This window comes from Poecile atricapillus, chromosome Z, assembly GCF_030490865.1.
Source record: "Poecile atricapillus isolate bPoeAtr1 chromosome Z, bPoeAtr1.hap1, whole genome shotgun sequence".
Classification (NCBI taxonomy): domain Eukaryota; kingdom Metazoa; phylum Chordata; class Aves; order Passeriformes; family Paridae; genus Poecile; species Poecile atricapillus.
Genome location: NC_081289.1, coordinates 25,814,995 through 25,841,201, shown reverse-complemented (window position 1 = coordinate 25,841,201; position 26,207 = coordinate 25,814,995). Strand labels below are relative to the sequence as shown.

General features: G+C 50.0%; 4 protein-coding genes across 8 annotated transcripts in view; 2 read left to right on the top strand and 2 right to left on the bottom strand.

Annotated features, from left to right (window-relative positions):
• The first annotated feature begins 1,267 nt into the window (after window positions 1–1,267).
• Window positions 1,268–12,489, top strand: LOC131592708 (transcription factor SOX-10). 2 transcript variants are annotated; one of them, XM_058864414.1, is made up of 4 exons: window positions 1,268–2,283; window positions 3,469–3,925; window positions 9,387–9,652; window positions 10,050–12,137. In XM_058864414.1, exons 2-4 carry the CDS (start codon window positions 3,516–3,518, stop codon window positions 10,763–10,765), a joined length of 1,392 nt encoding a protein of 463 aa, XP_058720397.1. In that variant the 5' UTR covers window positions 1,268–2,283; window positions 3,469–3,515; the 3' UTR covers window positions 10,766–12,137. The 2 variants fall into 2 exon arrangements, with proteins under 2 accessions (XP_058720397.1, XP_058720395.1); XM_058864412.1 differs by lacking the exon at window positions 1,268–2,283 and having other exon boundaries at window positions 2,568–3,925; window positions 10,050–12,489.
• Window positions 12,490–15,649: 3,160 nt separating this feature from the next.
• On the bottom strand, window positions 15,650–19,648 carry LOC131592716 (DNA-directed RNA polymerases I, II, and III subunit RPABC2). The gene is made up of 5 exons (XM_058864431.1): window positions 19,522–19,648; window positions 19,332–19,401; window positions 19,037–19,167; window positions 17,454–17,525; window positions 15,650–15,857 (listed from the first exon to the last, which is right to left on the bottom strand). Exons 1-5 carry the CDS (start codon window positions 19,539–19,541, stop codon window positions 15,767–15,769), a joined length of 384 nt encoding a protein of 127 aa, XP_058720414.1. The 5' UTR covers window positions 19,542–19,648; the 3' UTR covers window positions 15,650–15,766.
• Window positions 19,551–26,207, top strand: part of LOC131592714 (UPF0193 protein EVG1-like) — a 14,339-nt gene continuing 7,682 nt past the window's right edge. Inside the window, exons 1-6 of one of the 4 annotated variants that reach the window (XM_058864425.1) lie at window positions 19,551–19,773; window positions 20,001–20,063; window positions 20,439–20,615; window positions 21,094–21,228; window positions 22,384–22,484; window positions 22,755–23,612. In XM_058864425.1, coding sequence (XP_058720408.1) covers window positions 19,683–19,773; window positions 20,001–20,063; window positions 20,439–20,615; window positions 21,094–21,228; window positions 22,384–22,484; window positions 22,755–22,856 — 669 coding nt within the window. In that variant the 5' untranslated portion in view covers window positions 19,551–19,682 and the 3' untranslated portion in view covers window positions 22,857–23,612. Of the gene's footprint in view, window positions 19,774–20,000; window positions 20,064–20,438; window positions 20,798–21,093; window positions 21,229–22,383; window positions 22,485–22,754; window positions 23,613–26,207 lie in introns of those variants that run through there. The other 3 variants (XM_058864429.1, XM_058864428.1, XM_058864426.1) reach the window with 3 other exon arrangements.
• The window catches only part of LOC131592703 (MICAL-like protein 1), a 20,083-nt gene continuing 18,006 nt past the window's right edge, over window positions 24,131–26,207 (bottom strand). The window contains exons 15-16 of the mRNA XM_058864408.1: window positions 25,861–25,907; window positions 24,131–25,557 (exon numbers count right to left, since the gene is read on the bottom strand). Of these exons, the coding sequence (XP_058720391.1) occupies window positions 25,436–25,557; window positions 25,861–25,907 (169 nt within the window). The 3' untranslated portion in view covers window positions 24,131–25,435. The remainder of the gene's footprint in view (window positions 25,558–25,860; window positions 25,908–26,207) is intronic.

Sequence of the window (26,207 nt, the reverse complement as noted above, 5' to 3'; positions counted from 1 at the left end):
TCTTTCCTGTGGAATCCAAAGGAACTAGCCACCTGAAGGGAGAGCAAATAAACACCTTTTTCTGGCCATTTTATGTGTCATTCTCCCTTCCTGCCCCAGGTTTGAGATTCTCCCACACTCCTATGCAGGGCCCCTGTAGATTGAGGATGACCCTTACAGGCTGGGGGAAGGTGCCATGAGCTCTGCAGTATTACTGACTCTGCATCCAGTGGGCCAGAGACAACTGTGTATGAATTGACCTTGCCTCACTTGTTTTTGCTGGTCATCTGCATGCCAAACAGAGTGAGCTGCCCCATCTGTGCTGTGAGTCCTCGTCTTGTGCCAGCTACAACTGAGGCGTCTGTTGGTGAGAGAACTCATCCCAAATGGCAAGACTTGAGGTTGACAAGCTGCTGCTTTGGCCAAGGAAGCAGGGCCTCAATGCTGCTTTGCGAGGCTCTCCATTGGGTTTTCTTGTCATCAAAAAGACACATTCCTCTCTTCCAAAGGGAAGAAGGCATCATGTGAAGAAAAGTATTTGAACCCATCTTTTTTTTTCCAGAGTAGGTAATACTGAATAGAAGAAAGGTAGGAGATGATCCCTTGACAGTTATTTTTTCCTGTGGGGTGCAAGAAGCCTGTTTAAGCAGAGCGGCCTGCTTGATCCCAATGGCACTGAGCCATTTCCTCCTCCCACCTCTGTTCAGTAAAGGCTTCCCTTTGGACTTTAGCAAGGTTTTCTCTGCAGCCACCCTATGGCTTCAGAACTTTATGTACTCCAGACAACACCAGGCATGCAGGGAAACACCCCTAAGGTGTCAGCCAGTTTGCAGGGGCAGCAACCAGCCTCACAGGTTTGCTCTGAGGGCTTTAGCTCAGGTGCTCAGCACCATCCTTGGGACTGGTTCCCTCACAGTCCATGTGGTGCCAGCCAGTGTTTTTTTTCTGGGTCTTTCTAACACAAAGCTTCTGGAGAGTGAATGTCTGCTATAGGAGTTGAAAATGTTCTTGAAATCCCACCAAGCTGTCTGCCTGGGTCATATGCATTAATCTGTTTGTATTTTCTGACTTAGCACTGAAGTGTCTTCAGACTGGGTCTCCAGCAGAGAGCTGGGGCAGGGGTTTGGTTTATCTCATTGCTACCATAGGAGATCATCAGAATTTTTGTGGGTGACTTCTCATGGTTACAGAGTTGCTGTTGGTCTGTACCAGCCCTGGTTACAAAGGAAATTGAAGAAGCCAACTACCAGAGGCATATGGGAAGGAAAGTGAGCTGGAAAATGGAAGACAGGAGGGAGAACATTCTAAACTATTGAGAGCTGAGATCTCTTACATGTCCCAGTGCACAAGCAGCAAGAATGAGGGTGAGTGTGTGTGAGAGTCCTTCTCATCAAGAAACCCCACTTTCCTCATGAGACCATGTTTGCCTTTAGGAGCAGCTCAGCATGCTGGATGAAGCAGAGCCTGCTTGTCTTGGCAAGATCCCACAGAGCCCATCCCTCAAGTACAAAAATATTAAGAAAGCTCAAACTAGTATCTACTGTCCAGCAGCATGGCATTTCCCCTGGACCTTATGGCCTCCACCCTCAGAACACCTCTGATCCCCTTCCTCCCCTTTCCTACCTTGCAGATGCAGGTCTGAATAATGCCCTTTTCCCAGTGCCTTGACCACAGGGTCCCAGGTCAACTTATTTCAGCATAGAGGAATCCTTGTGCGACTCTGTGATGAGGACTAGGGAGTCATTTAGCACATGGGGAGCGCTAGACCCTTCAGGAGTAACCATGCTATCAGGGGGAGAAGGAGGGGGACCCCCATTGTAGGGATGCACACCCTTCTCCCCAAATCACCCACAGCCCTTCCAGCATCCCACCACCCCAACCTGCCAGGGTTGAATCCTCCAGCACCGTCTCTCTGCCCATGCCACTGAGAGCAGCAATGCCAGCAATTCTCACGAAGAAGCTGGCACCATGGAAAACAGGGAACATACTACGGGTGGTTGAGGTGGAGTGGGGGGCTGCCTGTGTCCCCTCCCCGCCGTCCCTGGCCGACCGTATTCTGGCTCTGAGGAGTGCTTGGCTCCACCTTCCACCCTTCCCTCCCCCGGTGCTAAGCAGCAAAGCCAGCTAGAGACATCCAGCCGGGGTATTAGTAAAAACCAAGCCTCCCTCCAGGAATGGCACTCGCCTGAGAGCCTCCCCGTGCTGCGCGCCCCGACACCGCTGGGGCTGGGAGAGAGAACAGGGGGGCTATTGGGATACAAATCACAGCCCTCGCAGGATTTGCCCGGCACACCGGCCAGCAATGTAAGTTTTCCTACCTGAGCTCGCTCGCACAAGCGCACACTTTTCTTCGCGCATTTTTCCTTCTATTTTCTCTTGCTTTTTTCATTTTCCCAAACAAGAGTCTGTAGTGCCCTCTGAAACTAGAAGGACAGCAGTTCTTGCTATGCACTGTTGCTTTTTTTTCCAGTTAAGCCAGAGGCATGCTTTTCCATCACTTTTTTTTTTTTCATTTCTTTCTTCTTCTACTTTTTTTTTTTTTTTATTTTTTTTTATTTTTTAATTACTAGATGGGAAGGATAGCGAGGCCTTTATTTTTAGAGTGTTTCTTTCTCTTAGGGGGAAACTGCTGCACAGCAGCAGGGACTTTTAGAGGTGACTGCAGACCGAAGGAGAAAGGCGGAGTGTGTGGGACAGGCAGCCCAAAGCCTGTCTCAAAGTTAAACTTGGCTGTATTTTTGTCTGGATATATATAGATATAGATACAGATACATGAATGTGAGTATGCATATGCATACGCACACATATATACTGGAGTGTGTGTGTGGATGAAGTGTAGATGTATTTCAAGCCTTTGGTTTATCAGCTGTGAGAGGATGAGATGTCCCTGCAGAAGTACTTTCTCACAGCTGGGATCAGGGTCTCTGGGTGTGGATCCCGGGCCTGCATGGTGGTGCCACCCGCTCAGGTTCCCTGGCACCTGGGGTATCAGTCCCTTCTGGCTTACAGATACGGTGCTGGTGCTTCCCCTCCCATGCCTCCCCCCAGACATTTCACTGCATGTCTTTGAAATTAAGGGGCACTTCTCCACACAAGTTTGGTGGCTCTCCTCCACATTCCACTCCTCCGTGGAGTGCTGTGCCCAGGCAGAATGGTACATGTCTCTCTTCTTTCAGGTCCCCAACCTTCCTTATCCCTCTTGCTGAAGGCCCTTCCACACATGTCAGCTCCACAAGACTGCAGAGATAGGGAGCAATATCCCAATTAATCGGGGGCCCTGACCCATCCCAACCCCCATTGATCACGGGTTCTGCGGTGTGCACGGCAATTGCATTTCTTGCGCTTTAAGTGAGCAGCTCCTGTCTCGTGGTCAGTTCTTCAGAGACCTTGGAGTCCCTTTCAAATTTGGTGGTTGCTTCTCTTTTTCTCCCTTTTCCCCCTTTTTTCCTTTCTTTCCTTTGTTTTTGTCTTCCTCCCTTCCCTCCTCAGTGAGAAGAAGAACAGTGAGAAGGAAGAGGGAAGGCTTGAGAGCAACGATGGCTGACGACCAAGACCTTTCAGAGGTGGAGATGAGCCCAGTGGGCTCTGAAGACCACCACTGCCTCTCCCCGGGACCCTCCATGGCATCAGACAACTCCCCGCACCTCACTGGCTCTGGGAATGGGGAGATGGGGAAGGTCAAGAAGGAACAGCAAGACTCGGAGGCGGATGATGACAAGTTCCCGGTGTGCATCCGCGAGGCAGTCAGCCAGGTGCTGAGCGGCTATGACTGGACCCTGGTTCCTATGCCCGTCCGGGTCAATGGAAGTAACAAGAGCAAACCCCATGTCAAGCGGCCCATGAATGCCTTCATGGTCTGGGCACAGGCTGCCCGGAGGAAACTGGCTGACCAGTACCCACACCTGCACAACGCCGAGCTCAGTAAGACCTTGGGGAAGCTCTGGAGGTAAGAGAGAGCGGTGGAACGGGGGATGTGAGGGCTGAGGTCTGGAGGTGTCCTCTACAGGACTGTGTGGTCATGTGGAAGGACGGAGACTCAGTGGGATGGAAAGGGTATCCCTTGAGGGGACTTCTGTACACTGGAGCAAGGTTGTTGGATGTAGTGAAGGCTTCCTCAGCAGAGCTCACCTCTGTCCAGCAGCCCTTTCCGTGTGTTTCCTACTAAGTTTGCATTTTGTTCCTGATGAGGACACTCTCATTCTGGTCCTCCCTGCCTGCCTGCCTTGGGAAATCTTGTTTTCTTGGCTCACCCTCCCTGCTGGGCTCAGTTGTGCACTAGCAGTAAACTGGCTGAGCTCAAGATTTAAGAGCTAAGTCACAGGAGGCTGCCTCAAGCCTGTCTGAACTCAGATCCCAGCACTAACAGGGTTCCTTTTCCGGGCAGTGCCACAAAGCAAGAGGGATACCAATTTAAAGCTGAGGAGGAAGGTCAAGGGAAAGGAGATAGGCAGTCAGAGTCCGACACCCGTCCTTCCCAGGATGGTCCCAGTTTTGGCAGGCCATGTAGGTGCAGTGAGATGGACAAGGAGAGACACAGGTAGAAACAGGGGCTGAGGTTTAGCAGAGAGGAAGAGACCTGCAACAGTCCCAGCCTTAGCAGGGTCTCTTGGAATATGCATCTTCCTTTGCACCCAAAAAGATGCCCTCCCTTCTCACTAACACACATACATTTGTCCTTTGGCACCACCAATTTGCACACCTATTTTCACTTTGTGCAGATCCTGGGTCCTCTGTGTGGCCTCCCCTCCTTCCTCCAGTAGATCCATAGGCTGCCTTCATCAAGTGCAGCCAGCCCATGAATGTGCAGAGACCTATTGTGCTGAAGCCAAACCTGTCAGGCTGGCTGTGCCGCATCCATCCCGTTGGATGCTCTCTGCTGATAACCCCATCAACCTGTTGCCTTCTGCCACAAGTCCCCAGCACAGTTCCCTGCCTCACAACAATCAACGCAAACCAAGGCTCATGCAAACAGCCCTCTCATTCTCTCACCCCCTGACAGCATTTCATAGAGGAAGCCCTCAGTTTTGGGTGAGCCAAGACACATTTTTTGAAGCAGAAGCTTCAAAACACACTTTCTATTGCAGCTATTCATTACTGGCTTCAAACCGCCTAGCTCGCAAGGAAGCAACCCCTTGGGCATTAGGTTCTCCCTCTGCTATGTCAGCCTATTTACACTGACTCCTAAGTGTCTAATGTGTCCCCAGCAAAGGGATTTATTTGGGAAGTCAAAGGCAGAGTATTGATTGTGAATGTCTCATCTGATCTTCTTTTCTACTTGGATCTCCTCTGCCTTCCCTTTACCACAGTGCTTGCTTTCACCTGGAACTCTGCTGCCAGCCTCTGGACTGTTAAGCTCTGTTAAAAAAACAGGGTGTGGGGGGAGGACCCACCCTTTTTGTTCCCAAAATGTTGATTTCAAGATATCATTCCTTTACTGCAAAATTTTGCCAGATTTTAGATCAATGGTGTCTCCCTCCTCCCAGGCATTGCATTTTCCTTGAAAATACAGCAGAGCGGTGAAACCTCCACAGATAATTGCAGTCAGAGCACAGGGAGACAGCCCCCAACCCGTGGCCACAGTCACACACCCAAATGCCTCCCTGGTCCCAGGACATGGCTCCCGCTGCTGGCCACATGGGACTCAGAGCAGCGGGACACTGCTGCCAGACAATGGTCAAGGTCCCCGTGTGTTTCTTAGGGCACAATACAGCCAGGAAGTGTGGCTCAGATGAGAAGCTTGTGGGGTCAGACCTGGGGTTGTTGTAAGCTGCTAAGTTTGCTATCTGGGTGCTTCTCTTGAATGTCTCCTCTCCTAGTGCACGCTGAGGCTCTCCGAGCCGTGCCAGCCCCTATGGAGATCACACACCACAGCAAGCTGTGGGTATACAGTCAGTGTCTGGCCACATGTGTGTCCTTATGTGAGGCCGGGGGGAAAGATCAGCCACAGAACTCCAGGGGAGGTGGCACAAAAGTTACTAGGATAGTAGCTCAAAGCCTTACCTTCCAACCATGGTATGGTTGGGCTTCCTCTGCTGAGGTTCCCACTGGCTTATTCCCCCAGGTATAGCTCCTACACATGGGTACAGCTGCAAGCAGACAGGATTTTTTCTGGATGGCTTAACCTCAAACTTTTGATGAGTGTTCTTGCAAAGGTGGCCACCAAAACCCTACAACCATGGCCTGTCACTTTGGAAAATGTTGGCTGTTCTGAGCTTATACAGATGAGTTACACAAGTTGGCTGTTATGAACTTATACAGGTGGGTTAGAGGTGAAGGCTGGTGACCACAGGGACTCCCTGCAGACCACCATTAAACCAAGCATATCCCCACCAATCGGCACTGGGTGGGGATGGAAGAGACTAGGAAATCTTGAGAGGCATCTGAAAAATAGGATGCAACAGCCCAGGACCCTTTTTTTAAGCCCAAAATTTGCACTGCCACGTCCTCCACAGGTACCAGGCACCTTCACTGGAAGGGGCTGCAGGATATGCCCTGATGGCCACATTATCTGCCTGACCTCAAACACGGTGCCAGAGGGCTTATGGCCCCATCAACCTTCTCCAGGCTGTACCCACTTAGGGTGTGTGATGGGTGCAGACAACAAAAAATCCTCTCACTTCTTGAAAAAGAAGGGAGAGGTTTTGTGCTCAACAGTCACAAAATCTGTCCTTGAACACTTTCTTTTCCCAGGGTGGGACAGGGAGCAGCTCTCAAATGGAGGCTGGCTGCTGAAAATGTCGGCATGACTCCCAGCCAAAATGCCAGCCAGCACCACCTCCGGGGCTGAAAACAAGGGAGGCACGGGAAGAAGGGGAGGAAGGCTTGGTAGGGAGGAGCAAGGGGCCCTGATGGAGGGATCTTTGCATGAAGAGGGTGGCAATACCCAGGGAATTGGTTCATACCCACAAAATCTAGGGCCATGGACATGTAGGACGGGTGCTTTCTGCTCCCAGCCAGCCCTTGCCTTGCATCAGCCCCAGTGCCCAAGCCCATCACTGCACTGACTCATTGGCAGCTGAGCCCCAGGCAGGGTCAGGTCTCCGGCTGCTGAGCCAGGCGCCTGGCGCACAGAGCAGTGCAATGCCAGGCGGCAGAAGTGGAGGCTGTGAGAGGCCAGCAGGAAGGTTTCAGCCCTTCTTTCTCCTCCCAGAGCGTGGCGCTGGATGCTTGCCCCTCTCCCCTCGGCTCAGGGGTGAGCATTTGGTGTCGGGCTTGGATAAGCCCCATGAGGGGCTTTGCTCTGTGATCCGTAACTTCTCTGCCCGTGCGAGATTCCTTTGCATTATGGCCCAGAGAGCGTGGGGGGCAGGAGGGGGAGGGCAGGAAGCAAGTGAAATCCAAATCCCCCCAAATCTCCTGGCCTTTGCCTGCTTGCACCAGTTTCACTTTGCTAAAGCCGATTTGAATTCTGATCCCAGTGGGAGGGAGGAGAGAGCAGGCAGCCTTGGAGAGAAGGCAAAGATGTGGGGAGTGGACTTGCCTCTGTCCTGCTGGTGGCACTACTTCATGGGCTGTTGTCAAGGGGAGCAGAGAGTGAGGCACTTGAGCACAGCTCAGAGGGCAGAGATCTGACACCTGTGTAGCCTCCAATGGTTCTGTTTCACACCATCCACAAGACAGATCTCGGAGGCTGAGCTTTGCAGGTTTTGTCTCTATTCTCCATATCCCACATTCTCCAAGGATGAAGATTTTGACAAGCCAAGGTGGCTCCCAGTCCACAAGGCCTACAAGGGTTGACCCTTGGAGGGCCATCTGGAGCAGCACAGGCTGAGGGATTAGAGCTCTCTGGGACTTTGTGAGTATGGTATACAGTGGCGGGAGGGAGACAGGAAAGCTGGTGTTGGATTCATGGTGGCTCAGTTGCTTTAATCTCCAGGATTAAGGCAGTGGAGGAATGTGGTGTGTGGCCACAACCTGCTCAGGCTGACTGGAGTGAACCCAGGTCAGCACCATGCCACACACCTCTCGTCTACCAGCTGAGGGGATGCACAAGGAGTAGGGGGAAAGGGGTGTTTAGGGACAAACCTATTACTTGCTGGTGACCCTTTTGATCACCCACCAGATTTACCTGTGTATTCCTTGAGCCATGCCTCCTCTTCATCTTCAGTTTTTCAGGTCAGTTCTGTCCTTTATATCTTCCCCAGAGCCTACAGCTAAACAAAATTGGTGATATTATAGTCCTAAGGGCTTAGGGGGCACCAAGGTGCTGGCACAGTCCCATCCCCATGTAGTTCTTTTCCTGGGGAGAAAAAGGTGGGGACATTTTATAAACGGAATAATTTTTTAGCTGTTTGTGAGCCCTGCCATTCATAATGGCTGTTTTGAGTTCTCAGTCATGAGAAGACTGGTCCCTTCTAAGAGCACTGGTTTTTGGTTGGAGGCAGGATGATCTTGAGTCACAAGAATATGAGGAGGAAAATCATAACATGAAATTGAAGTGCTTCCAGCTGAAATGCTGCAAAAGGCTTGAGAAATGGGTTTGATCTTATCTTCAAATGCTCTGAGGCATCCTGCCTGTGCATTTCACCACTTCCTGGGAGAGCCTTAACTACAGCAGCCCATGATCTGGCAGGAATACAGACAAGGAGCTTACATTTCTGCAGTGCCTTTCATCCAGAGACCAAGGCTCATCCATCTACTACAAAGCCAGCAAAACAGCAGCTACATTTTTTACAACTGCTTGGTCAAGCTCAAGGAAGGCTGGTCCTTTTGCTTCAGCCTTTTGCATTATCCATGTCTGAGGTGAGCAGAAGCTCCAGGAATAGTAGAATGCACTGTTTTTGCCCCTTCCAAATTTTCTTTAATTCCCTTTTAGATATTGCAAGTTGACTAAAGGTTGTTTTTACATGGTTATTGTGGAGCCAGTATCAATTGTTGCTATTGGTGCTCCATACAGCCTCAAACTAGGAGCAGAGCCTATAAAAAGGGGGAGGTTAACCTGGAACAGATACAACCTGGGGAAGAGCAAGAGATACAGGGCAGGCAGTGCTATACTACCTTTGTCCAAAGGAGAATTTCAACTGCCCTTAATTTGCCTGAAGTTTTTAAAAGCAGCTCATCCAACCTTATTTAACACAACTACAAAAGGCTGCACTTCGCACTTTGGCAATGGAAGAGAGGGTAAGTTGAACTTACTGAAGTGAGAAGCATCACACAGGCTGGGAAGGACCCAGCACTGGCACCAACCAGTGGCAGGGCTTAACGACTAAGGAGAAGAAGGAAAGCATTGCTATCTCCGTGGAAACACTCCAAGTTCTTCCTATCATTCCAGGAAATACCCTCCACGGGGCAACATCCCGGCATTTGGATTTACACACCCTGTCCCACAATACTGAGCATCGGGGTTTTTTTCTGATGGACCTGCCTCACTCCTTTCCCTCTTCTCTTTACCATCTTGGTCTCTGCAGGTTGTTGAACGAAAGCGACAAGCGGCCCTTTATCGAAGAGGCGGAGCGGTTGAGGATGCAGCACAAGAAGGACCATCCTGATTACAAGTACCAGCCCCGCCGGCGGAAAAACGGCAAGGCCACACAGGGCGAGGGTGAAGGCCAGGTAGAGGGGGACGCTGGTGGGGCTGCTGCCATCCAGGCCCACTACAAGAGCGCCCACCTGGATCACAGGCATCCCGGAGAAGGGTCGCCCATGTCTGACGGTCATCCAGAACACTCCTCAGGTGAGTCTTGGGTCTCAGTGAATCTCTTGACAGACTACATCCAAGTCAGAGGTTCAAAAGAGAAAAGTCATCATGGTGAAAGCCTTAGTGATGGGGCTCACACCTTACTCATGACCCAGCAGACTGCTGGTGTCAGCAGTACAGGGACATGCCTGAGTTTCAGAGGCACTTATGTTCCTCTAGTCAGGCAAGGTATCATTGCATCCTCCCTTTTTTCCACAAGATGATATAAAGAGATTTGGTTTTGGCCTTTTCTTTCTCTCTCCACCAAACCCTCCAGCTAGACAGCTGCTGGCATACTGGGAAGAACAGAGCTGGGTTGTATATAGAGCCAGTCATAAAGCTGGAATTCACCTCTTCTCTCTTTTTCCTCCACAAAACATTCTTCACATTGCAGGTCAGAGCCATGGGCCCCCCACACCTCCTACCACCCCTAAGACCGAGATGCAGGCAGGCAAAGCCGATTCCAAACGAGAAGGGCGTTCGCTGGGGGAAGGAGGAAAGCCACACATTGACTTTGGCAATGTGGACATCGGGGAGATCAGTCACGAGGTGATGTCCAACATGGAGACCTTTGATGTCAATGAATTCGACCAATACCTGCCGCCCAACGGACACGCCGGCCACCCCGGCCACGTCGGAGGCTATGCGGCAGCGGCCGCTGCTGGCTATGGCCTTGGGAGCGCCCTGGCTGCAGCCAGTGGACACTCTGCCTGGATCTCCAAGCAGCATGGAGTCTCCTTGTCCACTGCCACCTCATCGGTGGTGGACTCAAAGGCCCAGGTGAAAACGGAGGGGTCCACCCCTGGAAGCCATTACACTGACCAGCCCTCCACCTCCCAGATTGCCTACACATCCTTGAGTCTGCCCCACTACGGCTCGGCCTTCCCCTCCATCTCCAGGCCACAGTTTGACTACCCGGACCACCAGCCCTCGGGACCCTACTACAGCCATTCCACCCAAGCCTCTGGCCTCTACTCTGCCTTCTCCTATATGGGACCTTCCCAACGTCCCCTTTACACTGCCATCTCTGACCCTGCACCCTCCGTGCCACAGTCTCATAGCCCCACACACTGGGAACAGCCCGTGTACACAACTCTCTCCAGACCGTAGGGAATGGGGAACAGTGACCAAAGCAGCGATGGAAAGGCTCCCAAGAATCAGCACAGGCAGAAGAGCCTCCGAACTCCAAGGTCACTCAGTGCCATCCAGCCACCAGAACCTACCAAGTATACAGAAGTGCCTTTCTTGATCCCAGCTGTCGCTGGCACACCCACCTAGAGGAAGGTTTATCGTCCTTTCACCCTTTACCAATTTCACACAGGCCACGTGACTGGCTTGCGATGCCTTATTGGCCTTCTAGATGAGGAGGATTCTAGACATGGAGTGACTGGTCTATGGTGGGTTTTGTTGTGCACACCCTGGACTGGTATGATGAGAGAGACTGTCCTTTCCATCCCCTCCCACACTGCTCCAGGGAATTTGCAAGTGTTTCCAACAGGCCACAATGGCCAACACATTGTCACCTGCTGTGGGTGTAGGGTGGTGGCTCAGCCTCGGCAGATGTGCCATGGGAGGGGCAGTAGGGAGGTGGCATGGCCGGCTTCCATGCAATCAGCATCGTGCAGCAGTCCTGCCTAAGATTCACACACGCATGAATCTCGAACCCCTTGGAAGACCAACCTACGCTTGCTTCCCTGCCAATTTCCACAGCTGCACTCTAGCTTTTCTCCCCACCTCCTCCCTCCATCTTGTCTCTGTTTAATCCCACACTCTTCCCAGCATGGAGAATTGAAGGCTTGCCTGAACAGTACATGGGATTTGGGAACAGCATGGTCAGTCTTAGCATTACTCATATCACAGCCTGTGTGCACACACGTGTTCATGTATGAAGGTGGAGGAGAGGTGGGAAAGGACCAATGAATCATTACGGTGCTATGGGTGAATCCTCCTTTTTTAAAATTACTCTGTATCATTCATTTATGTCTGGCATTTCTGGCCTCTCAGTCTCTTCTAATCTCTTCGGAACCCCAAACAACCTCTGAGCAAACTTCGTCCTTGCTCTTCCATGTCTGATGGTGCCTGCATGAAATGAAGAGGCACCAAGAAAGCTACAATGCACTTGCCAACACCCCGAGTTGATTCCAGTACTCTGAGGTCCCACTCCAAACCCAGGCTGAACTCATTCATTCATCATGTCTCCCAGTCAGCCAAAACCTCTCTCCCATCTATGCTGAGAATGGAAAGATACTCCTGTGGCTTTAAGCAAGGTAGATACAGACCCAATCTTGGATGATGAAAGAAAAGAACCCCATTTGGGTGCAAAGTAATCTTCTTTGCCTTTGGGTTTCAAACTGGAAGCAACCAGCTCTTAGAGATCAACCTCTTTTTTCAGCCCAACATCTGAGGACAGTCTGCTTGCTTCTCCTTTGTCACCTCCAAGAGTGGGGTGTTTTGCCAGGTCAGGGAGTAAACCGGCACAAAAATTGCCACTGGAAAAGATGATTCCTGGCAGCTGATTGCAGAGACATGCTGTGGGACTTCCCAATGCATATTCCAGTCTAGAAAGAGACTTTAACCAAATGTGGACTGTGATGGGTGCTGCTGTATCCCTCTGCTGATATGACTGTCAGATGCCCTTCCTGCCTCCCTTAGCTACAGAAGACTTCTCCTTGTGGTGTCTGAAAAGATCATGTAGAATGTTTGCTCCCTGTACGCATGTAACCTCTTCCAGCCCTGTCCCCTTATTTATGCAAGTAGCACCTTCCTCCCCTACCTCCCTTTCCTCAGTCTCTGTGCCATCCTAGCACCATTAACTCTGCATTAAACATATGGAATAATAAACTTAAAAGTTTCATTTTCACATGTCTGAGTTTTTTCAACCTCATCCCTGCCAAGTCTCTGTGTTTTCCCCCAGTACATGTATGATGGGTCACACACACCACCACACAGATCCTGTGCACAGCCTTCCTCTGCCTCTCAGGAAGAGGACACGGGCACATTTCTGACTGGCTGTCCAGACTCCTTCATGGAGATGAAGCTCATCTTCTGTTTACACCTCACCTCCAGTCATTTCTTCCATGAGAAAAGCACTAACACTGACTTTTGTTCTTCATCTGAGATATAGCACATGCAATCAAGAGTACTATTTTGCGTGTGCTTCATCCAAAAATTTCTTAGTGTGACTGCTGATGCTCTCTAGGATAGAAGTATGGGAGGGTTTCTCATCTTGGTTCCTCATAACCAGGTAGCAGGTGACATACCTTCAGAAAAAAAACAAAAAAAACCAAAAAAAAAACTCCCCCACATACACAAATTTGTGTATTTTGGAAGCTGACATTAATTTCTCTTCTTCCCCCACCCTCCTGCCTCCCAAAATCAAGAACTGAAACACAAATACTCATACACACAGAGCATATTCCAGAACACATGTGTACACTTTCTTACTTGTTGAAGACATTCTGTATATAGTCAGATCCTGGGAGGGTATCTGAACTTGTCTGGAAAGAAAAAGTATGTAGCAGGTATCACTCTGCTTAACATCTGTCAAGACCAATGGCAGAATGGTAAGAGCCCAGTTACCACAGACACTCCCAACAATTGATTCCAAAGGGTTTCAATGCTGGTGCATGAGAGCAGATGCAGTGAGTTTCTGTTCACTAAACATTTTATGGGTGAGTAAGCACATCTAGGAACTGTGGAACATGTTCAAAGCTTTTTAAAAAGCATAGCACAATTTCAATGAAGTTCTGTATAGGGCCAAGAGCATCCACAGCAGGATGGCTTAATTAATCTATAATAGTGATGCCAGCTAAAGAGTTCCATGCAAAATAGGACTGACCACTCATGGAGAGGAGGAAAAACTTCTACCCCAAATCACAGGCTGTGGGAAGAGCCCAGAAGGGCACTGATGAGCAAGTCAGGAGCATGGGTAGGGACGAAGGGAAGCCATGGTGAAATTAGAGGTATGTAAGTTGATCACAGGAGTGAGAGAAGTGACACAGCATGGATGAACACAAGAGTGGGAAAAGAAAGTTCTTAATCTCATGTAGGCACTCTTCTCCAGCTCTTCAAGAAGCAAATTAGGAAAGTGAGTGGGCTCTGCCTCAACCACTCTCCAGTGGAAGGGGATTCCTCCTCTCATACCAAAGGCTTGTTGCAAGTAAGACAGTACTGAGAACACCACTGGTAACAGAGGGGTTAACCACTCCTCCTCCAGCCTAGCAGGAGCTGGCCCAGCATCTTTCCCTATCCCTTTAATCGTATCTGATACAGATGCAAGGCTGGGGAGGGGAGTCCAGTAGGGAACAAAGAAGCCATTTAAAAAAAAAATAAAAAAAAGGACAAGAAAACGACCCCGCGCTCCATGGCAGACGCCAAAACGATTGCACAAAGGCACCATTTCAGGGCTGAAATTTCACCGCACCAACGTGATTAAAGGATTCCATGGAGGGTGGGGGGAGAAGGCTGAAGGCCACAGTGCTGCAAATTAACCTTTTCTTGGTAAGGATGGCCTGGACCAGGAAGCATTTGCGTTCTTCACAGTCAACCCCCTCCATGCACCTGCAAACATCTCCACATCCCCTTTGACCTGTCATTTCACCCAGGGACACATTCAGCTCTTGCATTATTGCCTCTGAAACCAGCCCTTCCTGTGCACACCAAGAGAGGAAGGATAGACTGCTGCTTTTACAGGGAACAGTAAGAGAATGACATTCATGGCTGGTTACATGAGCCAAGTTCCCAGGCAGGTTGGTATAAACTCCCTTTGGGACATGGATGCTCACATGCAAGCACTCACCACACATACAGCACGGAAAATGATCACTTTATATATAAACACAAGCTTTAACTCAAACTAGTCAGAAATATTCTTTCTGGGCCAAAGCAAAGAAAAGTATAAGGCAGAAAGCATAGGTGAAATGTACCTTCCTTCTTTTCTTTAAAAATATAAAACAAAACCTCTGAGAGCTCTTTTTAGTAAGGCAATTGAGAAAGATTTGGTGTGTTCTGCCCAAGCTCAGATCTTCCACATGCAGAGAAAAGAACCTTGAAGTACACAGATCAAGAAACCAAAATTAGGTGAATTAATGAAAATCTGCAGCTGGCTGGAGGCCCTTGCAGATTGTAAGGCATCCACCCAACTCTTGACTCGAGCACGAGCACGTTACCTCCCGGCACATCAGAAGCGAGAGTGCAGGTACCTGAAGGGGACAGATGACTGATCTTTCACCACAATACAGATCAAAGGAACTCTAGGATTTAGCTGCAGTTTTGACACCGTAAGAACCACCAGGGTATGTTCAACTGAGATGGCTGGTCCATCCCCAGGACCTCAGTTCCACCGTGTGTCAGAGAACGGCTACATCAGGAGCAAGTGCAACAGCAACCCACACCTGCCGAGCTGGTGGGACGGCAAGTGGCGGCCGCGCTTCCGGCTGGGGCAGTGCCACTGAAAGGGGATCCCCACTTCTGATAAGCAGCAAGGGAGCAGGGAAACAATAGGTGGCTTGATGAGAGCTGCTCTACGATACTCCTGAGAAGCCCCACAGTCAGCACTGGCCAAAGAGGAAATTGGGGGTTTCCACAGCAACCTGCTCAGGGCACAAAGGCCCAACTGTCTAGGGGGAAGCAATGGAGGTGTCTCAGCACTCACATTTTAAGAAGGGACAGGGGTGGAAGGTTGGAGTCTCTCTGAAGCCAAAGTACCTGCCAGAGCACTTCTGTACAGCAGGAGTTTAATTGGGTATCCATCCTGTAACCAGGGAGGTGCAGTGCTAGAGGAGGGAGTTACTGCAGACTTTAGCCAAGCTAAAAGACGAAGCCTTCAACAGTGCAAGAAAGCTGAAAAAACAGCATTGCACTTGGCTCCCTAATCTTACCAATATAGTACAGGACACACAGAGAAAAAAAATAATGCCCAAACTTGTGGAGACAGCTAAGAAAATAATTTCTCAGACATACAGGACTGAGATAAAATAGAAAGTCAGACAGAAAAAAATCCAAATATATTTAATTTAAAATAGGGAGATTAAAAATTTATTTACACAAACACTAACCAAAATTAGAAACAACCCTGGAAACACAAAACCAAAAACAACAGCTGGAATCTGATCAGTCTGTGATAATTAACTCATCCACACCCCAGTCTTCATAGCTCCCATCTGGAAGGTAACGACGGATGATTATGGGGATCTTGCGTGCTCTGAAGGGAAGAGAGAGATGAACAGAAATGTCAGAATCTCCACTGTATCACTTCAGTAGGTGATGGAAGTGAGGTGCTTGGTGGCTTCAGTAAACTCATCAGATTTAACTGAGAGCTGTGCAGCACCAGTGATTTGATATTATATAGCAAAGTCCCAACAACCTTCTGTCATTTGCAGATGCAAAGCACTCAGCACCCTCAGACTACAAACACCAAAGACTTCTCAGACCTCTGCTGCTACTGCAGGAATTGAGCCGTGTGGTCTGAACCCACTGAGAGACAACACCTAGCATCTAACCCTGATACAGGGGGAAAATATAAATCAAGGGACTTGAAGAACAAATCCACTTTTTGTTTGATGGAAGGTTTTTCACCACATGACACTAAAAAGGTGGCAGAATTCTGAGAACTTCCAGGACACACTGGTATTTACAGAGAAATTTGCATTCTGAGAGCATCAGTTACATTTAAAGAAGGATACATGAAACAGTGACTATTTACATACCAAAACCTGTCACAGCTGGGGTGGAGCACAGCACCTCCTAACAGTGCTTCCAATTAGAGAGCAAGAAAATGCTGAATACAATTTAACTTCATGAAAGTAGATTTAAGTCAGCAAAACATAATCAGACAGTCTGGAATCTAGCCAGGGCATCAGGTTTCAACTGTATCAGACTTGAAAAATAACACAACTTCTTTACATTCAGGGAGGTTGTTCTTCCAGTAGTAAAGTAACTCCCCGATGCCAAAAATTACAACTGAATTTTGGCACAGAACAGGATGCACCACCCTGACTTCTGACTGAGCTTTCCAGAGCTCACACACAGGCAGTGACCAGAAGCAACTCAGTCTGAGCCTGGAGATCTGACAGGAATATGACCTAAGGAGCTTCTAGCAATGGCAAAGGGAGCTGTAATAGATAAAAAATCTGCAAGAGCAGCTTCAGTGCACTGAGAAACTGGGGAAGCAGGGGGGACAATTTCATTCAAGGACAGGGACCTCATCAGTAACAGAGTCCAGCTGCTTGAAGGATATCTGCATGTGACCTAGATCATGCAGGAAAACTGTGAGACAGCAGGTAGCTCTGCTGTGGAAAGGCAGGCCTGCAAGTGGTCATCCAAAATTTGCCTCTGCTGCAGTCAGAAAGGATTTATTTACCTTTGTGTAAGTAGGGGAAAAGCACAAGAAGCCAAACGTGCAAGGGTGCAGGAAACATTCTCACCAGCCTCTTATTTTAATTTTTGCCAGCACTTTACTTGAATACAAGTCTGCTCAGATGGCTGCTTCAAAACAATTCCATTTGGGGAATTAAATGGATTCCCAAAAGATGAGGACCTTAGGATCCCATCACAGAAATAAAGAACAAGGGGAATGTGAAGTAGAACAGATCCAGAGCACTCCTAATCATCAGTATTTGTAGGAGCAACTAGGATGGGAGAGTGCAGCTGTGGAGAAACTCCAAGGTGAAAAAAGGAAAAGGCAACTATAGTGCTCACTGTTATTGAGGGAAGATGAGGTTGTTTTAGAACAAACTGCTAAATGCTGGAATGAGGAGAGGACTGCTGCCTTGAAATCAGTTAAAAATCTGTGACTTACTTGAGTTCTTTCATGGCAATGAGCAAGGGGTCTGTCTCTCCTTCCAGCTCCACCATCACAGGGGCACACATCCTAGGAAGAACATCAACAACCACTTGAGCAAAAACACAGGGAGGGAAGATCTAAAAACACCTGCCTAGCTGTGTCACCTCTATAAAAGCCAATTAAGTAGGAGGGTGGGACACCATCCTGGCAAAACTGATTTGCTCTGGCATGAACTTCAAGAAGAAAACTCCCCTAAACAGTTACAGACCAAACTTTTACTTCAATGTTCTTCTTGTCCCATCCCTAGGGCCCTGCTAAGCAGCTCGTGCTCAAGGACTGGTGAAATCCACACTCTCTTAGTTGTCCTCTGCTGTACTTAAGTATGTAGAAAAGAATGGTTCTAAAATTAATCTAATGAAAAGGGTGGAATTGCTGTAAAATGAGCAGGCCTCCTACAACTCCAACGCATCTCTCACATTCTGACTTGCTCACAGCTTCCAGGCCTCTCTTTCTCTTCCAGGGAAAAAGAGGGGCTGGATTTACAGGGCATTTTACATCTCATAAGAAAAAAATTAATCATTTTGCAAAGGCTTGTGACTACACCCATCCACTGGACAGTGGTGGCAAAGCAAGCTCACGTTATGTTCTATGTGTGGGTGAGGCCACAGGGCTGCTGCTGGTCTGGGTTCAGCACTGAAAGCAGAAGATGCAGGTAAGCAGAAGCAGGTACCAGAGTGTTTTGGATTAAAGGCCTGGCACGGGCCCAAGTCACCTCCCCCCATTTTTCTTGCCTTTCACCAACCGAAAGAACATGCACAAAACAGCTTCACAGAACAGCTTGGCTGCCTCTCAATCATGCACAAGAGAAGCCTCATTTTCAAGGTGGCTATAACCAAGAGATGAAACCTTTGCCACTGTCTAACAATCTCACTCAAAAGGTAGTTTTTCAAAAAGCGCAACAATTTTTAATATTTATTATTAAAACAAGTCTAAAAAGGCAAATTGATTACAAGCAGGAGGCCTTGGCAGCACTTGAAGTAAGTTCTAAATGTTATTGTCTATTAGAAATAAGGCCTTATTATTGCCAATACTTTAAAACACTTACAGCTCCCCACAATGCAACTGCATTTAGAACGAATTTCAGCTTGGCTTCTCCACTCCCAATTCCTATAACCCAATTGTGTTATCAACTGAAGCTGTTTTGAAGCTTCTCTCCCTCCAACATTACCTTTTACAAACCAGTTATGAACTTTCAAGTCCATGCTAGCTCTCTTAGGAAATACAGAAACCTGAACTGTCTTGACCCATTCCCTGGTAATTTTGTCTGTGACCTAGGACAACTCGTTGTGGCTACTAAATGCTCCCTCTTCATGCACAAGCAGCACAGTTTCAGGCAAGGAGAGACACAGAGACTTCAGGTGCAACTAAGAGCCCCACAGTCCTGTGCATCACTGCTGACCAGAGGGTGACGTGCAAGCTCAGAAGTCACACAAAGGATTCAGAAGACCTAGGAATTTTTAAGGGAAGGGGAAAGCACTTATCAGTGTAAAGGGAGGTGCAGCTGCGGCAGTGCTGGGGCCACTGTGGGCAATACTCACGCTATCTGGAGAGCACGAGTGCCCAGGACTCTGGCTCGCTCGTACTTGGTCATGTAGGGGGTCGTGATCCGCTTCTGGTTTGCCTGCTGCCGCTCTCCCGAGGGCAGAATCTCCACGTTCTCCTGTCCCTCCTGGTGGGAACAGACCCGCGCCGCTGCTCAGCCGCACCCGGTGTGGGAGGAGACACCGAGGCCTCCCCAACCACAGCAGCCGCCCAGCCAGGCCGCGACGCGACCCTGCGGGCCCGGCAGAGCCTGCCTGGGCCGGCCAGGGCAGCGCGCCACGGGGCACCCACCTCCTCCGCGTTCTCCAGGTCCTCCAGGCCCTCATCCTCCTCCACATCGTCGAAGTCATCCCCGTCAAAGCTGCGGGAGGGACACACGCGTCGCACTTGGGGCCGGGCCGCCCCCACCCGCCCCGCCCCGAGGCGCTCCGAGGCGCGCCGCGCCGCCTCCCCTCCTTCCCCTCGGCCGCCCCGCTCTCACTTGTCCTCGTTGTCGGACATGTTGCCGGCCCGGCGCCCCCCGCCCCGCACTTCCGGGAGCCACTTCCGGGTGTTGTCGTGACGCTACCGGAAGTGACCCGGCGCCGTTGCCATGCCGACCGCCGCCGCTTCACCCTCCCCGCCCGGTCGCCGCCCGTCGCGATGGAGGCGGCGGGGATCCCGGGCCGCGGCTGGGGCTCGCCCATGGGCAGGCCGGCTCGGTACAGCACAGGAACTCGGGAGCTAGTGAGAGGTAACGGCGGAGCGGGCCGGGGTCCCGCCCACAGTGCCTCGCCCCGAAGTAGAGCGTCCCACCGCGGTCCGGCAACCGGACAGGGCCGTGGCTGGTGTCGCCGCCCCGGCTGGAGTCTCCCAAACCCGCATCTTCCCCTTCGGGTTGGGGTTGTGAGGGGTGGTGACCCCAGGGCGGGTTCCCCAGGCCGGCTCTGCTGCCTCTTCATGCACACGTTGTGTTTTTAGCCACGATGGAGGAGCTGCATCTGACGCATTCTCAGAAGCGATACCTGATGGACTATGTGAAACGTGAGTGAAGCCCCCCCGGCTCTCCTGCCCGCTGCTGTGCTGTGCTGAGGAGCTTTTGCATCTCGGCTGGAGACTTGGGTGTTCGCCCACAGCCTGCTCGGATGGGCAAATGCTTTAAAACAGCAGCACAGCAGCTGCTGACACATGGGGACAAACGGGTCGAGCTGTCCCCACGGGTCAGCCGGGAACCAAGGCGCAACGGTGCGACTTGGACCGCAGTCTGTCGTGCCCAGTGACCAGGGTGAGACATCTGGGGCACGGGGGCCTTCGTTTGTCATGCTACTATGGATTAACAGGTAGATCTGCTGGCAGTGGCCTGGAGCCATCCATCCAGAGTCCCCTCTGCCTGATTTGCTGTTTTGGTTTGTCTCCCAGGAGGCGATGCCCTGCCCCTTCAGAGATTCCCCCCGTCCAGCAAACAGCCAGTGCATGTTTCCTACCCAGCAGCCTGTCAGCCATGCAGGCTTCCAGCTAGACCGCTTCTCCGACCTGCCAAGGTCTGCCAGGCAGAAGATGCCTACACCCGAGAGAAATTCAAGCCACAGCCCATACGTAAGTCAGTAAACATTGCTAATAAATCCATGGTGATGCCTGGAGCCTCTCAGCCTCTCTTCCCCTCCTGTCCATCCCCTGCCTCAATCTCAGCGGTGGCAGTGTATCTGAATTGCTCCATGTCCTCACACTCTCGCTCTTCAAAGATGCTTCAGAAATGGATCTCTGAGGGAGCATCTGCTGTAAGTGCTCGCTGACTTCTGCCTGCCAGCTGGCGGGGAGGTGACAGGTGTTAGGGACCTGCACAGTCCTTGAGCAAGAACAGAGCACTAGGTGATTTTCTAGCACATAAATGTGAAACCACAGCTCTGATGTTGGTTTGGTGGGCTCTGTACACCTGTGTGGTGCTTCCACACAGTCCAGGGATGGACTGACATTAATGAAACACTTCTCTGGCACAGTTAGGGAAGCAGTGTGGTCAGGCTCCTCCATGAGGAGATGTGCTGATAAATATATTTTTTTCCTTTGGCATTCACAGGAGATTTGGAAAAGGAGAAGAGAAGACTTCAAAACATCTTAGCAACAGGGAAGGATGAGGTAGAGGACAAGGTGAAGCAGGTGTTCGTTCAGAAAAAGGAAGAGGAGATAGCTGCGCCTGACCAGTTTGAAGAATGTATGTCTTCATGTCCTCAGGAGGGAGGCAGGCAGGAAGCCTGGGAAGCCAGCTCCCTCCTAGGGCTGGGGTGGCAGGCTGTGTTGCCCGTTACACTGTGTAACATGAAGCCCATTACAGGAGCAGCCACAAAGCCCAGTTTCCAAGAGAAAAGACTCACTGCTGTGACACTGATCCAGCCATCCTCACAGAGCTTATGTTGCTGAGGTTGGCTGGCAGATAGCTCTCTGGGCTGCCAGCACAAAATGCACCCTGCTGGCAGGGGAATAGCCTAGGGATGTGCAGGGATATCTGGGAAGCAAGCTCAGGTGCTGCTGGTCCCTTTCCCAGCAAGCCTGACTCAACACAGACCAGGTCACTTGACAGCCTGACCACAGTTTGGGCCCTTCCACTCCAGGATCACAGCAGTTATATTAGCAAAGCTTCAATATCAAGCAGAATTTGAAGCAGTAAAAGACTTTGGCTTGTAGAGTGTACAGTGATAGCAAAACCCTGCCAAATACCTCTCTGTGCTTGAATCTTCAATGTGTGTGTACAGCCCTACCAGCCTTTTGCCAGCCAGGGCAGCACAAAGACGGGCAATGCCAGAATTATGTGTACAGAAGGGGTGCTTTGGTCCCTGCTGCAGGGAGCCAGTGCAGCTGGTTGCACACACGCTTGGTTGCCTCTAACACTTGTCACAAGCTGAATGTTGTCCTTGACACATCTGTGACAGGATTTGGATCAGCTGGCTGCAGGTCTGTGCTGCAAAGCAGCAGCTGATGATCCATGCCTGGTCTTGGATGGTTGCAGTCACTGGGTGTTGTGTGTCAGTTAATGAACCTCAACAGCAGGTTCCGTCTCCATCCACAGACTGGTTAAATTGCTCACAAGCAAAAGAGAACTGTCTACATAAAGAAAACTAGAAAACTGTTGTTCCTGGGAGTCAGGGGGTGGTAAGTTGGGCAGAAGGGACATTTCCCTTTATGTAAGGGACTACTGATGTATTGTGATGACATGTTCAGCAAGGTGAATGTTACAGCAGCTATCGCACTGCCTTGGTGGGTCTGCTGTACAAGCAGAACTAGGAAATTGGGAGTTCAGATCTAGACACAAACCTGTTTTCTTGCCTTTTGGCTGCATGCTGTTTCTACAATTCTTTCTCTTATCCACCAGTGATGAATGAAATTCAAGAGAGGAGAGAATTCCTGGCAGAGATGGAAGCTCTAGGACAGGGTAAGAAGTATCAAGGGATCATCCTCACTGAAATCTCACAGGTATGCAAGGGCCTTGGCTGAACAGTGCATGGAGGGAATCCTGTGTGTCAGGATATCTGAGCAGGGAAGCGGCCAAAGAGCTGCTTCCCTTCATGGCACAGCTCAGGCATGAATTTGGGGAATGGTGGATAGAAGTTTTTCAGCTTTCTTTCCATCTCTGCATGTAACTTTATCAGGAAAATAGAGCTTTTGTTCTTAAGACTGGCAAAAGAAGTGAAAAAAAGCTGCTGGTTTTCTCCCTGCTCAGCTCTCTCCATTTGTACTTTGCAGAAATTGCATGAGATGGAGATCATTGACAAGAAGAGAAGTGAGGAAATGAGAAATATGACAAAAGCCTTCCCTGTTGGGAACAAATCCAATCTCCAAGACTAGGCCAAGGGCAAAACACAAGTGCAATTTGTTCCCACCTATTCTTCCCAGACTGTCGGCATTGGAGGCCGGTCTGTGACTGTTTCCAAAGAGGGGGCAGCACCATCTGTTGCCTGAAACTAGAAGGCAGGACCAATTTGTACATAAAACAGCAACAGAAGTTGTAAAATCCTTCCCACACACTGGATCCCTTCTTGCTCAGTAATATTAAAGACATGAAAATACATAGCAATGGCTCCCAAAACATGATAAAGCAGAGCCTTTTTCTTGCCTGTGCAGTGCCTCAGAGTACAGCAATCCATCCATAGAAATGTCATTCCTTCCCATCTGCCCAGAGGTGGAGGTTTCTCATGACAGCATGATGGTAACACGCTGCCACCACACCTGTAACCTGCTCACTCCTGACCCCGTGACTCCAGGAATATCTCTGGAGGAAATGCAGCTGCACAGCCTGGTGCAATCACAAGCCCTTGGCATTTCTGCAGGTCACTGTGGCTGTGACCTTAAGCATCAGCAAACCTCTGGTGGCAGCCCCAGCTGTGCTGAGCAGGGACAGGGGATTTCAGCCCAGTGCCCGCTGCTCTTTGCTGCGATTTTTTTGGTTCCTGAAAGCACGGTATACAGAATAGCCACTCTATTCCCACAGAGACTAGAAATGGCTGTTTGCTCACCTCATAAATACCTGAACCTCTGTCCTCCAGCAGGCTGAAGCACGATGTCCCTCTTTTCCTGTGCAAATCCCAGCATAACATCCAGTTTCCAATTTCCTTAAGATCTCATCCTCTGCTTCTTAGCAATACTCAGGCACTTCCCAAAGCCAGGCAGCATGCCCTGGCCGTGGGACAGCATAAGTGCACAAAGGAATCAGAAACCTAATCCACAATCACTTTTTAAATCCAATGTTTCTTTTATTTCTGCTCAGGTGAATGGAAGTCATGGGGTTAGTACAGTATAATTTACAAATCAAACTGCTGACCAGGCGCAGGGCCAAGGGGTGTCAGGCTGCAGCAATCCCAATGGCCTTTGGCAACAGTGATGTGACAGCAGGCTCTAAAGCAGTTTTATTCTCCTCAGAAAAGAGTTGTGCTTTGGGATCTCCCCGCCCCTATCGCTGCTCCTCATCAGCCTGCTGTGTATGGCAAGGGTGAGATGGCATTACCAGCACAGGGCTGGACTGGCCAGCTCCCAGCCATGGGGGCCACGCTGGGATTGAGGAGGGGCTTGGGTCCCTCTGGTTTTGGGAAATGAGGATCCCTCTCCAGAATGCTACACCAGCCACCTTGCAAGGCACTGCTCTGAGAGCATTTTGGCTAAAGCCTGTTGGGTTTTTAGAAGAGACTGCAGCAGATGGCTCAGGGCTGGTTATGTCTAATTTGCTAATGAGAAGGCATGATGAATAGCTGACCAACCAAACACCCATGAAACTCTAATTCAGACTGATCCAATAATTCAATAAATAACTCATCATCTTGGAAGTGAAGGCAGGAAACAAAAATGGAAGGAAGAAGGGATGGTTGGAAGAACACTGCCCCCTTATTCCCTCCTCTCCTCTGATGTACACACACACACACACATGACAAATAAAATAAGGGGTTTAAAGTTCTTGGATGGGTTTGAATTCATCTAGTAAAGAAGGTGTAAAAAATAACCAGCCACATCTGCACACTTTTAAAGTATACACAGGTGAAGCTGGGTAAAGGTCAGTTGTGACCGTGCCTCTCTCCCCTGCCGCTCAAGGGTGGCACTGGTGAGCAGGGACACAAGCTTAGTGCCCCTTGCTGGCACTCAGTCAAGCTTGAGCTTTTCTGCCCTTGCCTGGAAAAGGAACAGGTCTTCCCTCCCCAGGAAGGCAGCAGAGTCAGCAGTGTTTAGCAGCAGTGGGGTTCCTGAGTAGGGCACGTGAGCTACATCCTAGCAGCTGTACACCGTCCCCTTGGGTCCTCTCAGCCTTGGGACGGAGCCCACCCACCCCTGGCACACGAGGGAGGGGACAGCTCAAAATAAATAGGGCACCGCTTCTTTTTTTGGCTATGGCTCTAGAGCCTTATGATGCAGGAGTATTTTCTTAACCTTTTAGTTTAGGCCAGTAAAACCCAAAGGATCCTGATTCTAATGTCAGTTTTCTCCTGAAGTTAAAAATGGGACAGAAAAGGGACAAGAGTGGGCAGGCAGGGAGGGACAGGGAGGCCCAGTCCCCTCCTGGCAAAAGTCAGAGGCACGTGGAACTGTCACAGTTAGAGCGGGAGAAGGGAAGGGGTGCAGTTAGTGCAAGTTTTCCCACAAACACGAAACTCCTTTGCTTGTTCTCAGTTAATGACAAGAGCACACAATTGGGTAACGTATCTGAAAAGCAAATCCATCTTCTCCCCGCCTTGTTAACAAGGCTTCATGGAGGGTATGGTCATGCTCCCCCACAGCCTCAGGAAGGGGAGGGCTTTGGTCATTCTCACCCACTCTGGGCTGAGGGCTGGCATCTCCCTGGGGTGGCAGCTCTGGTGCCTGAGGAGGGAGCAGGGGAGAGGCGAGCCAGGGCCAGGGAGAGGCGAGTCAGGGTTCCCTCCCAATGCTGGTGTTCCCCTGCTCTAGCTTTTTTCCTTGGGTGACTTGCTCTTGGAATCATGCTTGTTGCCCAGCAGCTTAAGCACCTTCATAGGCTTGAATTTGCCTTTCTTCTTGCTCTCGGTCTCCGTCTCCTTGTGAAATTCTGGGGTTGCAAAGGGAGGTTGTTACTGTGGGATGTCAATAGTTGTACAAACACACTCATGACAATGGGCAAGGGTGAGAGCCATGAATCAAAGCCCTCCACTGCCTGCACACTTTTTCTGATAACAGGGGTGTGCAGCACAACTGTGCCTCTAACTTTATTGGCCCTCCAGGAAAGTCTCCCCAGTCTACACAGAATAGATTCAATCTCCCCTGCAAGCAATTTCACAAATGTCTCGTGTTGCCCCTTACTGGGGTCAGCAGTGAAAACATCACTCCAAAAAGCTTCCCATTTGTTTCTTACCTTTCCTTTTAATCATGGCTTCCAACATTTTATCCTCCTCCTCTTCTCTGAAAGAAAGAATGGGAAAGAGGTCAGGAATTCAGCCCTGAAAACAGCTGCTGTATTGTTTCAGGCTAGAGAGCCTCCTACTTAGAAGCCATAGAGGGGCAGATCCATCACTGTCTTGTAAGCATTTGCAACCAGCAGAATAAATCCCACATGCTGCACGTGCTGTCCTGTCTTTCCCACACAAAGCATTCAAAGAGACAAGGACTGGGAAGCCTGGGAAAGACGTCAGCAACATGGACATCTTGGGACACCCCTGCGAGGCGCTCATGTGGAGCTGAGTCAGACAGGCTGTGCTTTTC